We start from the raw sequence: 13657 nt of genomic DNA, 5'->3' as shown, positions 1-13657 counted from the left end.
AAGAATTGCCAAAGTGTAGAAATTAGCTTGTGTTAACAGCTTCAAAGACACCTACTTCACAGCAAGTACAAGCTTGATACACAAATTTACAGAACTGTTCTGAAAACACTGATAATGAGGACTTAATGGCAGCAGGTAGCCAAGTGTAGATTATGACGTTAATTTATATTTTAAAAGTACTTATAGACAAAAAGATCTGATCATAGACCTAACTCATCTTACGTGATATAACAGCAACATTTTTGAAGTTACTCATAACACGTTCATTTTTTACAATTTATTGTATTATTATTTCTCTACCCCATTTGTTACATTTCAGAATCCTGGACAACCATAAAAATGTCAAATAAAATGTTTGTTGCCTTCTTTCTTCCAAGCTGAGAAGCATATTTTTAAAATATGATCACCACCAAAGTCAAGGAAGCAGAACTCTGTTTGATCATATGCACTTAACTGTATGAGGTTGAAAGTCAAGGCTGAAATACAGCTTTTATCCACCATCCTGATCTCCTACTGTGCTTTGTTTTTAACAGAAAGCAAGCTGAATTACATTTTCTAACTTGGAGAGCAAAATCAATGATCCATCTCTTTCTTCTATACAAAGGAATAAAGAAAAAATAATGTAGCTATTTGTAAAATATGCAGACTTCTGTACTCCCCTCCTCAAATAGTTAGACTTGCATTTTCCACAGAAAACTGTGGGGAAGCAAAAATTGCAGATATCACAAAACAAAGACTGGCAGTTTACCCAGCCTCATTAAGTTTTCTCTGTAACGTAACAGGATTGTTTATCTATCTGAAAATAGGCTTTTATGACACTTTGGCACCAAAATTGAGATATAGCTATGGACATAAGCCAAAAGTCTTAAGTATTTCATCCTGCTTCTGTCAAAAAATTACTAAACGAAGATGCTTATTTGCAAATTTTCTTGGTAAATCTGGCTGGGAACAAGCATTTGGTATCCCAGGTTTACTTGAGAAATGAGTTGCAGAGAATGTACTACTGCCTTTTATTTATAGTATTTAAAAATACATATGAAAACATAAGAAATACAATTTAGCTCAAAGCTTCTTTCCTGCAGTAAACATTCTCTTTTTGCCCAATGGGTCTGCATAGCACAATTTTAGCAAAAATGTATTTTTAAAGACAACCATATTTCTTTTAAAAAGTTGTTAACGTCTTCCTGTACATTTAAAACTGTAATCTCACTTCAAAGAGCAATACTCCTGATAGCAAAACCTGATCATCATCTTCACTTTAAAAATTAACATCATATACATTATGCAAAAACTTACATGACTTTTACTTATCGTTGCCTTTCTTTGTTGACTTTCTCATCCATTTATGAAAAAAGTTTTTCATCAGACTAAAAATTTATTTTCTTTGTCCTGCATTCCAAATATCTCCTTAAACAGTTCATCTTTGCACAGCGAAGACTGCAGTAGTCTTCAAAACCCAGTTTTAGTTGGGGTTCTTCTCCTTCAATGATAAAGAGTCTATTCTCTAATCTTGACTTACTATCATCTCATGGTTTTTGTTTCTGCTAACCTATGGCATGAGATGAATGCTGCATTATCAACTTCTCATTGCTTATGCTCTCTTACTTGGTATGTTTTCTAATCTGTTGTGTGAGACATCATCTTCGAGTCCACGGAATGAATAGACAGAAAGGAGACACAAGTATTTCTACAAATCTTTTTGGCTGGTATTTTTTCTGGAGTTCAAAAATTCCTGCGTGCCACAGGGATCATAGTTTCTGACAGTGATATAAATATACGTTAAGAGCAAATATTCAAATTCAGGCCCCTCCATCCCTTTCTATTGCATCTTTTAAATCATTTGGAAACTAAGGAAAACACTTCAGACAAATGGCCTCTTTTGGTGCTCTGACCTGTTTGAGAGGATTTAAGTTTTTTTAAAAAAAGTATTACCATATGAGCAGTGAGTATCTTCTGTAATTTGCTGGAGTCAATATAACCCATAATACACACAGCAAATAATGAAGCTATCTAGAATCAAAAGTGAAAGGTAAGTTAAAACCATTTGCAGTGGTTTACTCTTTCTAGCAGAACACACATTCATATGAAAGAGATTATTCAAACAATCATTAACTTCTATTGCTACTTTTTTGCTAAGTACTTAGTGTTTTTTGAAAGAAACAATTATGAAATGCCTATTGTGGTTCTATGAATAACAATTATCAAACATATCTGAATATTTAAGAAGTAAGCATTCAGCTTTATAAAAATGCAAGTCACCAAAACACATTACTAACATCAGCTTTACAAAAAAAACAACAAACAAAAAAGCCCAACCAACAAAAAACCAAAAACCCCAAAACCAAAAAAATCATTCCTTAATATTATTTAACCTTAACTTTTCAGCAAAGTATGGGAACATCCCTAATTTGCTGCTGAGGAAAATGAGATTCAATTGATCAGGCAGCTTGCTAAAAGTCACATGGGAAATTAATAAAATTATGAATTGAACCTGTAATGTCAAATTTCAGGCCCAGCTTCTTAAACAGGTTATAGTGATGAGTTTCTCACAAAATTCTACAGAATTTAATGGCTTCCTCTTCTGCAGTTAGAAAACTTGCATACCACAGCATATATTGATTGTCCAAAACTATCAACTCAAACCAAGCAACATCTGCTTCAAGTAAGACAGACAAATGAAAAGGCATGGAGACACAGATGGATTTCAATCAACAGGCTTCATTTCATTCAATTTAACCACTAAGGAAGTGTGTTGTGCAACAGTATCCTACTGCTCATGTTAGCACTTACTATATTTCAGCACTAGCTAAAGTTACCTCAACTGTCTGAACTCTCAGACAGTCAGATTTATGCTACTACTCACAGGCTCATCAAAATTAAATAGGAAATCATGCGAAATCATGCCAGATACTACATGCCATGCAAACATTGCTCCACTTGAAAATTTGGAATAGCCTAAAGAGTGCAATATCAATGCCTTTTTTTATTTTTGTACTTCAATATACAAAGTTTTTTCTTGTTCTGCACTTGTTCCAATGTACTGATCTTGGACTGGAGGCTGCTTTTAAGGGAAAGGTAAATTTTTTAGTCCTGGAAACAGAATATCGAGTGGTGTAAATGGTCAGCTTTTAAGTTTAAGACTAGAAAAATATTAGTATGATAAATGGTGTGAACCTTTCCCGAGAGCAAGAGTGAAATCTGGCTAAAAGGAAAGCATCAGTATAGCTGTGAATTCAATGGCTGGCTGTACAAAGCAGTCAGTTTGCCTAGATAAAACAAAGATACTACTTAGAGTTGAATATGGTCTTACCTGTGTTAGAAGAACAAACTGAGCAAACTGCCAGGGAAGCATGAAAAAGATATTAGAAACACACAGTGCAATCAAGCTTCCTGTATTAATATTCGGAATCCTTGGGAAAAAGAGACAGAACAGGCATCAGTAAGTAAAATCACACAGGTGTTTGTTTATTATTGAAAAGCACAATAGAGAACACAATAAAAACAAACTCACCTTGGAAGTTAGCTAGCAGTATTGATCAACTACAAATAACACTGCTCAAGTAAATTTAATCTCAATTTTCCATCAGTTTCCAAAAACAATAGTTCTGATGCTTAGTTTTTCTTAACTATTTGATGAGCCATTCGTAACCAAACAAGTCTTCTCCTGGCAGCATGTAATATAGCAGGCTAACCTGTATCACTTGCAGTGGTCCACCTTTTAACAACTCTACTATGGTCAGGTCACAACCATTTCCATTTCAGCTGGGATCACAACTATTCTCAGAACAGTCTGCATTTGAAAGTGATTTCACTCCTCTCACTCTTCTTCCATATCTACTTTCTGCAACTTTCTGCTAGCAATCCTGAGTGAGGTTTCAGGGCAAGAAACAATGACAAATACATGAAACTCATCTTTTAACTGAAAACAGCCCATTCTCTATGCCCTGCCGTGTTATTTATTCAATCCTGTTACTATTAATACAGCCCTGCTGTATTATATATTCAATCATTAGTTCCGAGTTCACTTCAGAAACGTGCCATGTTTCAAATTTCACTAAGTGGCCTCCAACAAATGAGGACACCACAGATATTCTGCTGTAAAACCCAAACCCAACAGATTACAGTAGTGTCACCAAATTCTGTAAAATTTTCTTCAGCTTCTTTTCCAAAGCCTCAAGATTAACTTCTATTGGAAGTCATGCGGAGCTTGAGTCTAATGTATTAAGTAATACATTACACAAATGTGATCCAAGTGATACAAATTACGGAGCATTTAAGTTCTAGTCTCTGTTTCAAAGATAGTTCCTATATTTCATTGGAATACCGCTATACATAAAACAGAGCTGCTGTTGAAGCAGGAATTATAACTGAGAAACAGAAAGTTAAAATGTTTTATCCCCTTTTTGGAACCTCACTCTGAAATGCTCAGATTAAATACCTACTTCTCATCGGTAAGCAAGCCCAAGTACTATTTTATGTATGAAGATTTGAAGAATAGGAGTGAATCTATCTAATCAAGAAGTGTCATAATTATAGGTACAGAATATATGTGCTCTAATGACCCTAACTCAAAGTGTAATTTTCTCAGGTTTTTGTTTGACCTCACATTTTAGCATTAAATGAGCATGTGTCTTTCTATCATGAAATCTAGCAATCACTCTACAAACCATTCCTCAAAATATTTTTCCAGACAGCGTGTATCTTTCCCTCATCTAAAACCCACAAGTTAGTGACGAGCAAGAAATATTTTTGGTTTAATCATCAGTAACTACAAATCAGTACGACCTCATAAAGGAAAGTCTGGGGCTACAAGTACAAAGTTCAGTTAAATCATAAATACACTGCAAATTGGATGAAATTGAGTTGGTGGAAAAGTCCTCAGGTATTAACGATCATGCTTATTTTTCACAGCAGAGGCAAGGCAATAACATAATCATGTTGCAAGCCAGAAACAACCACGGAAAAGCAGGGCTAATGAACTCAAGAGCAACCTTGCATTAATGTAATTAGATTGCTCTAAATCATTGAACTAGTTAATTAGGCATAGAAAACCACAAGAACATACTAGCTTACGGGTGCCTATAGCATTCTCTGTGGCATAGCATAGGCTTAGTCTAAGTGCAACCAACATACCACTCTCCAAGAGGGACAAGACCAATTGATGGAGTATGAGCTTGCTTCTCATGGGAAGGAAGTGACATCAACCAAAAATTCTGATTTTAAGTTTAGATACTTATTTGCCAACACAGTAACTCTGATTTTTATTTTAATCATGTCTTCAAGTTGCAAAGTTTTTCCTTTTAATAAGTAATATGACTGCAGTTCTACTGGTGCAGCGTCTGCAATGTAACAGCCACAGGAAAGTTTCTGTGTTAATGACATCATTGCTACAGCACACAGCACTACTTCAGTAACTATTACATAAATGCATTGAAATAAATGTCCTGTGACATTCAATTTTTTTAAATCATTGTAAAGAGCTAAGTATAAATTAAGAGGTACCTGAGAATATAGGTCAAAAGCAACATCTGAAGCACAAGAAACGGGTATGAGAAACTTTCACGAAGAGGTGGAGTCCACATGACACGAGTGCACTAAAAATAAGAACTGGGTTAGATGGTAACATTTGCCGCTACATTTCCATAAAACAATGCTTCTGTATTTCAAAATTAATGACCACTGATACCTCAATAGAGTAAAGCCCAAACTACATGAGATTTTACTCGTGAACAAAAAAACAAACACACAATCCAGGAAGCAGAAAAGAGGAGGAACAAGGAAGCAACTTCCAGGCTTGAGGTCTATGATGCACTGTTTAATTAAAACAGATCACTGTTTCTCCAAAATTAAATGTGGCAGCTAGAGAACATCCAAGAAAAAAAGCCAGGACAGCAGCTGCTTGTCCCTGCTTCTGCTGAAATGGAGAACTCATTCAGGCAACTGAAAACATGCTCAAATTCAGGCATTGACCTGCCACACTTAAATGGAGAAACTGTGCGGGGAGAGGGTGTGAAGGATAAACCAACATGCTCTTCATTATGCTAGAGTTCTCTGGGTTATAAACATTTCACGTTTCTACTAGTAACAGCACAGAAAGTACAAAATCCAAAGCTTCCCTCTGAAACAGGCCAGTAAAACTGAATATATGAAATTAAGCTCTTACAGAGCTTACACTATCTTACATACATCACTCTTAAACCCTAATAAAGCAAAGCATAATACAATGAAGTCAGCTGAAGAGGTTTTCATTTCTTGGGGTTCATGGCAAACAGCTCTGCTATAACTGTCATCTCCAACATTTATATTCAGCTCTTTATAAAAAAGCGCTTGCAGATGCCAGTGGCCACCACAACAAAATAATTACAACCTTGACATACAAACAAAATGGGTATCAGTAGATTTTTGCACTAGAAATTGGAAGTAGGTTCTTTACAGCTACAAGACGAAACATAGTTCATCTTAACACAAACCATAACAAATCTATGAAAGCTTATAGGATGCTGATGACAGGATGTTCCTTCTCCTTCACTTCCTATAATCTTAAAACCATTTTTAAAAATACTGTTTTACCAAAGAAGACACTAGGATCAACGTTATACAATGCCTTGCTTACTGTCCTGCTACTTCACAAGCATGTTAAACTAATAGCGTAAACCATGTAGAAATAGTGTAAAATAAATGGAACATATAGGAACCCATCACACTAATCAAACACAGTCCTTACTATCTGAAAGCACTCTCTGTAAAAGCTGCACCCTGATTACTGCTAAAATAAACCTTTCATAAATATATATACTGATGTGTTGTCTTCAGCTGACTGCACATATGTAATTAGTTAAAATTATTTCTGTTAGCAATAAATATAATCACGATTATTCTAAAGCAGTACAGGCTTTTTGATTATTTTTTCAACACTACAGCAACATTTGATTTACCAAATCTTTTGATACTGGAGAAGATAAAGACAGGAAAGAAATGACGAGCATATACAACCATAAAAAGGAAAGATTACGTTAAAAGTGGATTGACTAATGTAGGCCATGCTATTTTTCTATATTTGGAATGTAGTAATAAACTCGATCATCTGTGTATGATTTATCAAGGCTGTAAACTAACTTTGCTGCAGGTATAAATACATCAGACCCATCTAAGCTCGAAATCGTTAAAACACAGTAGCACAAGCACAGCCCAAATAAAAACATCCTGCCTTAGGATGACGGGCTCGGTGCCAGAAGGCTAACTGCTTTTACACAGCATTGGACTTGAGGCAACAAGACCTGCGTGTCAGACTTACTCATAGCTCAGAGTCCTATCCTTCCAGGAAAGGAAAGCAAGCTTTTAGCAACTCGTCTAACTCCACTGTGCGTACTGCTGAATCAGAAGCAAGGTGATTTCCATAGAACCAAAGGCATATCAAAGAGTTAAATAAAACAGGGGAGTATCATACACACGTGTGCACTCCTTGAATGTGATTCAACAGTACACAGAGTGAAGCTAGACCGTACCTACATACATGTAACTACATATATTACCATAACTATATACACAATGATACGGAACAACTCTGAGTTATTTCGTTCAGTATAGCACAAATGCAAAGAGCCAGCTGAGGTCTGCACCCTGACAAGTCCCACTGTTCTCCAGAAAGCCATACAGCTGAGCCTGAATCAGGGTCACCCTACTTAAGCTCCACGTAAGCCCAGACTATGTCGGCACTGAGCTATGCAGACCTAATTGCACATCATTCTCCAAAATAGACACATTATCTGTGTTCTTCCCCCAAGTCAAGTCATCAGGGGGAGATGAGCTCTCCTACAGAGTCTCCTATGGACAGGAGAACTGTCTGTGCCCCAGCAAAATAAATGCTTCTTTTCATTATTGCTACCACTATCTTTGAAGTTTTCAACTTGTTCCTTTCTGAAGTTACACTTCATCACCTTCACAGACTTCACAAAACAGCACGTACTCCTGTCAGTATTTCATAGCAAAGGATAAAACATCCACTTCACTTCAGAATGCCATTACAAAGGATGGAAACCCACACAAAACTCTGTATTTACCCTAGACAGCACCAAAAAATGTTTAGAGACTGTAATGTTTACCTAGTCTGGACCAGGCAGTTAACATCCATGGGTGAAAACTCCTCACAGAGGGTATTTAGAGAAAAATATTTCAAACGAAAATTAAAAATAAAACAGCTATTTCATAACAGATTTTTGTTTTATGAGACAGCCAGCAAAGCTCACTATGAATAGAGGCATCTTTGATTCTGTTATGTGCAACTACATATTCTCACTACTCAAGAGATTTCTGTCAAGTTCAGCTCAGTAAAATGAGAAAACAAAACATAATTTTAACCCTTAACAAAATCATAAGGTAACTAGTTTCCATCTAGAAAATCTTCAAGTATGGCTGCATTTTAAGTAAAATAAATAGTTATATAAATGTATATACATAAAATGAACATTGAAAAACCAGAAAACATTGACCAAGGGTATCAGAATAAAAGCCATGAGTTTCCTTCCAAAATATGAAACAATGACATGAACAGCATTAGCTGGGGACACAGGGAGATGTTTTAGGTTGACAGGTTGGGGCTTTTTCTGTAATGCAGCACTGGAATTCTTTATATACATCTACAGTTTCTAAATTCTTTGTATCCTAGCTACAGTATATCAGTATTAAAGAGGTTTCTTTGCTTTGGGGTTTTGTATGTGTATGTGTATTCATGAATTTCTGGTAAAATACATTGTAATTTAAAGAAAACCTCATCCGTTTCTGAAGCTTGTTCATATACTACACATAGCCCTGTTGTGTCTGGAATGTGCACAAAAATAGAATATTTTCATGTTTTGAAACTTGAAGTCATTGTGCTACTAAGATTTCAATCTCAGGAACACTTTACAATACATTTCCTTGCTGATTTTTTTTTTAAAAAAAACATTTAAGGTTACACATTGTACTGTGCTACACATTTTCAAGTCATAGCCTACTGTGCTTTCAGTTATGTCTGATTCCCTTTAAATTCATCCCCTAATAGATAAGCAACATGTCATCTTTAATGAAATGAGAATTAGCTTAAACTTTAATAAAAAATAATAAAAAAAGTGGGGTGGGGGTGGTTGGGGAGGGACTCCTACCTCTCCATGGTTGAAAAAGAAACACGCCACGGTAACAAGGCCTCCCAGATGGCTCCCGCTGTGAAAAGAACAGGGAAAATGGGTACAACAGAATCTCATACTGGTCAATGTTGCTTAAAAAATGTGGAGCAGCCCTTATGTACAGCTGAGTTTATTCAGGGAGGTGTAGGAAACACTTTCAAGCACCAAGAAAAAGCATTCTACAGTGTACATACAATATTAAAATACTAGTTAGTCAGCTAAAGTTTATTTCAGAGCAGACCACTCTTCATATATCAGCTCTTTTCTGCAGAACACCAATTTTAACGCAAATAACTTGGAAAATGATCATTTCACTCCTCACAAGCTTTGGTTTAGATCATTACATCTGCTGCTTCATCTGCTGTACCAAGAGCTTGGTCTTGAAAAGTGCTGGGGGTTTTGGCTGGTTAGTTGTTTGGTTTTTGGTGGGTGGTTTTTTGTTTTTTTTTTTTTTTTTTTGGGGGGGGGGGGGGGGGCGGGGTGTTTGTTGGTTTTTTTTAACAGCAGGCCATATAAATGGAGTATTTCTTCCCCAAGACATTGAGCAGAAAACTTTAGAATTTACAGGTTCAATCACCCAACAGGGAATTTTGGTCTGAATCTAAGACTACGTTAGGGTAATAAAATCAAGCACATTCAAGAAATATATTTAGAAATTAATTCATTACAAGGTCAATGCAGATACAATTTAATTCTTATGTGAAGTGCTGTGTTGTTAAGACAAAATTTTTTAAGCCCTTGACTTAAGGATTTTTATACATTTCTAAACCAAATTCACCTGCTGAATAATTTGCAACATGGAGTCAACACTAAACCCAAAGATATTACTTAGATTTATCCCATTTCAAAACAGCAATAGATAAGGTTCCTATTTGTTTGACTAGATTTGTAATTGCTCATGTCCTGTGACAAAGCAAAGAACACTTTCGTGCACAGAAGTGCACTACTACTATGAACGACAGAATATACTGGGTTTGCTACCAAAAAAAAAGTATAAGCTGCTTTAAAGATTCTCTTTAAAAAAAACAAACAAACCTCAGATCTGTCAGATCTTTCACCCATCGTTAATATACACTAATACACAAGTCAAACAGAATCAGTGAGTTCTGGGTAAAAAATCTGAGGATTAAAGATACCAACTGAGTGCTAAAATGATCTCCAGGGATTGTGCATTCTTGCACAGATAATGCAACCTTAGTCGACAAATTCTAAAAGCATCAACACTGAAACCCAAAATGACTAAATGAACGTGTTTAGTATTAAAAAAAATGGTAGTCTTAGAAACCAAGCAAACTAAAAAGTTGCAAAAACACACCCAGAAACAAAATTCAAGGTCTATACTAGAAGTTAACGTTGCGATAAAACCTTAAAGTCTAGAATGCAAAGGTCTTAATTGTACTATGAATGCTTTAGAGCTATGAGCCTCTATAAGGGGTCAATCACAAGATTACAAGGAAATCTACAGCACAAAACAGGGAAATGCAGCTTGTCAGTATCTTTTCCAGAAAAGGAAGCTAGAGAGCCTATTTCACAGAGGGTTATGTATAGCGTTGAGTTAGATGGGTTATCTTCTAACAGCACAATGCTGTCATGTAGGAAGGTCAGCAGTAAGCCTTTCTGTCAGTATAAACGATAAAGGATAACTCTCCACTGAAACTCCAACACCATACTATAACTGGTGAAGTACATGCCCTTCAGTTGGAACCTACTTCACATAGAATAATCTAAATTTAATAAATAATTAGTAATTTTTAAAGAATTGCAGATGATCTGAACAGTTAATTTGTCTGGTAGAGTCAGCTCTGGAATAATGAAAGAACTCATCGTTTGACTCCCTGGGTAGAATAAGCTGAAGCTTAGTCATCTGGGGAAAAGCTGTTATTCATTGATGATTAACATGCAAGAAACAAAATACTGAAAAAGTACAGTCAGAAGGAGATATGGGAAATTCACTGGTAGTCCCTCAAGACACAGTATTTGACAATCAGCTTAGGTATTCTGTCCTTTGACTACAAGAGAGGTGGGGAAGGTTGGGGGGAGGCAGAATCTCACAACTGCATAAGGTAGTTATCATCAAACTGTCATTCCTTTGTCCATAAAGAAAACCTAAAAAAAAAATGGCATGAGTTCTCACTCTGCTGCTTCAGTTACCTTAACAGAGAATGCACAAGAGCTTGAGACTAACTTGTATCATATAAGAAGATTCCAAAGTGCATTTGCATAACCAGAGACTGTAATCAAGTGTTAGGGCAGGGATATACTACATCCGACATCCTTCTAACCTTGTGGGAAAGTTGGTTAAAAGAGCTAAACAGCAAAAACTAGTCCTACAAAAGCAACTAGTTTTCTGCTAATTTAAGTCTTTGAACAAGCTCATTGTAGACTACAGCTAGCACAGATGTGAGAACACATGCTAGCTTGGAAAATAATGGTAAGAAAGTGGTCTTCCACCATCCTACCACCTTCCATCACTAGTCAAAGTTGCAAAGAGACTAAAAGCAAATAAAGGCTGAAATAAAAACATGTATTCTATGAATTCTATGAATGAAAGGCAGAAAAAAACCCTTGAGATGATTACTGCTAGCAAATTTGGGAATTAAAAAGATAGAAAAAAATATTAGAGCATGGTTTTCCACCAACAAATGAGCCAGTCTATGAAAAAGCCTTTCAAAATGCATAGCAGAAAAGTCAGCTTTATGAAGGAGACTTACTCCACTTCATAAGACTACCTACTCAATGTAATAGAACTGCACTACTCCAGATTCATTTTATTTTTCAACACCTTATGGAAAAGCCTAAACATTCTGGCTTGCTTAGACTAAAAACAACCTTGGAATACCCACAATGACTAAGCAGTCACCTAGATCTGGTATCCAACTATGAATATTCTTCAGAATAAATAAATAAATAAGATCAAAATCCCACCTGCAGGAAACTTCATACTCACTTGTTACTTTCCATAACCCCAGATAGCTAGTGGCTTATACCTTGAAAGAACTGCATTTATATTCTAGTCATCTTGACTACCTACACTAGAGATTGTTTATATTAAAAACTGAATTACAGTCAATACTTGATAGTCATTTACATTCAGCACAGCCCAAGCCTAAGGAAAGTACTGAGAAATTAAGACCTTACTGATTTTTCAATGACATGAGTATATAAAACATGGGTCTCCATACACCTCCCTTAAGAGACAAATGACATATTAATGATACAAATATTCAAAGTTTATCTACTTCCTCAAGAGATACTGATTTCCTGTGTTAAGGAATATGAACATACACACTTTACCTGCAAACACCTAATAGTTGCACTGGGCAACTTCCACTTTCCACTGCCATCTCCTGCCCTGCACTATTCTTTATTTGAAGCTATCAGCACATGCTTCAGAGAGAGCAGGAAAAAAACACAAGACAGTGAAGCCAGGGAATGAGAGGGAAAAGCAACCACATCTCTCAGAGGAAAATGTGGCAGCCTTCTGCTTTTTTGCAAAACTGACAAATGAAAACAGAGGTAAACAGAGAAAAATATTTCCACTTCTGGTTTCCTGCTGAATATGGAGTTTATTTTTGTAAGAAAAAGTGTATTACAGTTCCTGAAATTCAAGGACAGATACTGAAAACTAAAACTGGTAGAAAAAGGGAAGTGTACACATATCTCCAAAAGAATGCACTATCTGAAAAACATTCTGCCTTCTCAGTTAAGTTAAAATTTAAAGACATGCAATATGACTCCAGGCAAAGCACTGAGAACACTCCAATCTTGGTTAAAAGTACACTGTCATTCAAACTTTGTTTAAAAATAAGTTACACTGATAATTTTAAGAGCAGAAACCTGTCAAATTCCATTTAAAAACTGTAGAGCAGTTAGTTTTATGCACAACCCGGTGGTATCAATGAGATACCACTTCACAGAAATTTTCCACAACTTTTTCTAGCATCATCATCTATTTTAAGCAAAAAACTTCTCTGTTCCAGTTTTTAGTGACAATGTACATGCAATAAAAAGCACTATAACTATACAAATAAGCAATGTCCCACAAAAACATTGTGGCATTCACTTTCTCAAATTTTGTATAAAAATTGACAGCTAGTACCAACTAAACAGCTCAGTCTCAACTGCCTTACCTGAGGTATGTACCGTATATGAAGAACAGTGACATCATTAATCCATTCAAAAGAAAAATCACAGCAACATAAAAGGAAGCAGGGTCCCCCAACCCTAACAAACAAACAAACGGTCAAATATAGAAGAGAGATCATATTGCTTATAAACCACCATACAATCAGTACAATAGAGCACACAGCATACTACCTTAATTTATCTACAGAAATAGACAATAAAGTTAATGTCACCAAGATTACTGCAGATTCAATCAAAAGACTTCATTTCTGAGACACAGAAAAAGAAGCAAAATAAGAAGAAGAAAAAAAAAAATGGGGGCAGACACAGCACTGGGGTAGTCAGCAACAGACCAAGCCAAGAGGGAAGTA

At 35.9% G+C, this 13657-nt stretch overlaps 1 protein-coding gene across 1 annotated transcript in view; it reads right to left on the bottom strand.

The window, feature by feature from the left end:
• Positions 1–13657, bottom strand: part of DPY19L1 (dpy-19 like C-mannosyltransferase 1) — a 50994-nt gene that overhangs the window by 22128 nt on the left and 15209 nt on the right. The window contains 5 exon segments of the mRNA XM_040591614.1: positions 1933–2010; positions 3311–3410; positions 5503–5594; positions 9141–9198; positions 13292–13385. Of these exon segments, the coding sequence (XP_040447548.1) occupies positions 1933–2010; positions 3311–3410; positions 5503–5594; positions 9141–9198; positions 13292–13385 (422 nt within the window).

This window comes from Falco naumanni, chromosome 4 (genome assembly GCF_017639655.2).
Source record: "Falco naumanni isolate bFalNau1 chromosome 4, bFalNau1.pat, whole genome shotgun sequence".
NCBI lineage: Eukaryota > Metazoa > Chordata > Aves > Falconiformes > Falconidae > Falco > Falco naumanni.
This window is presented reverse-complemented; position numbering and strand designations above follow the sequence as displayed.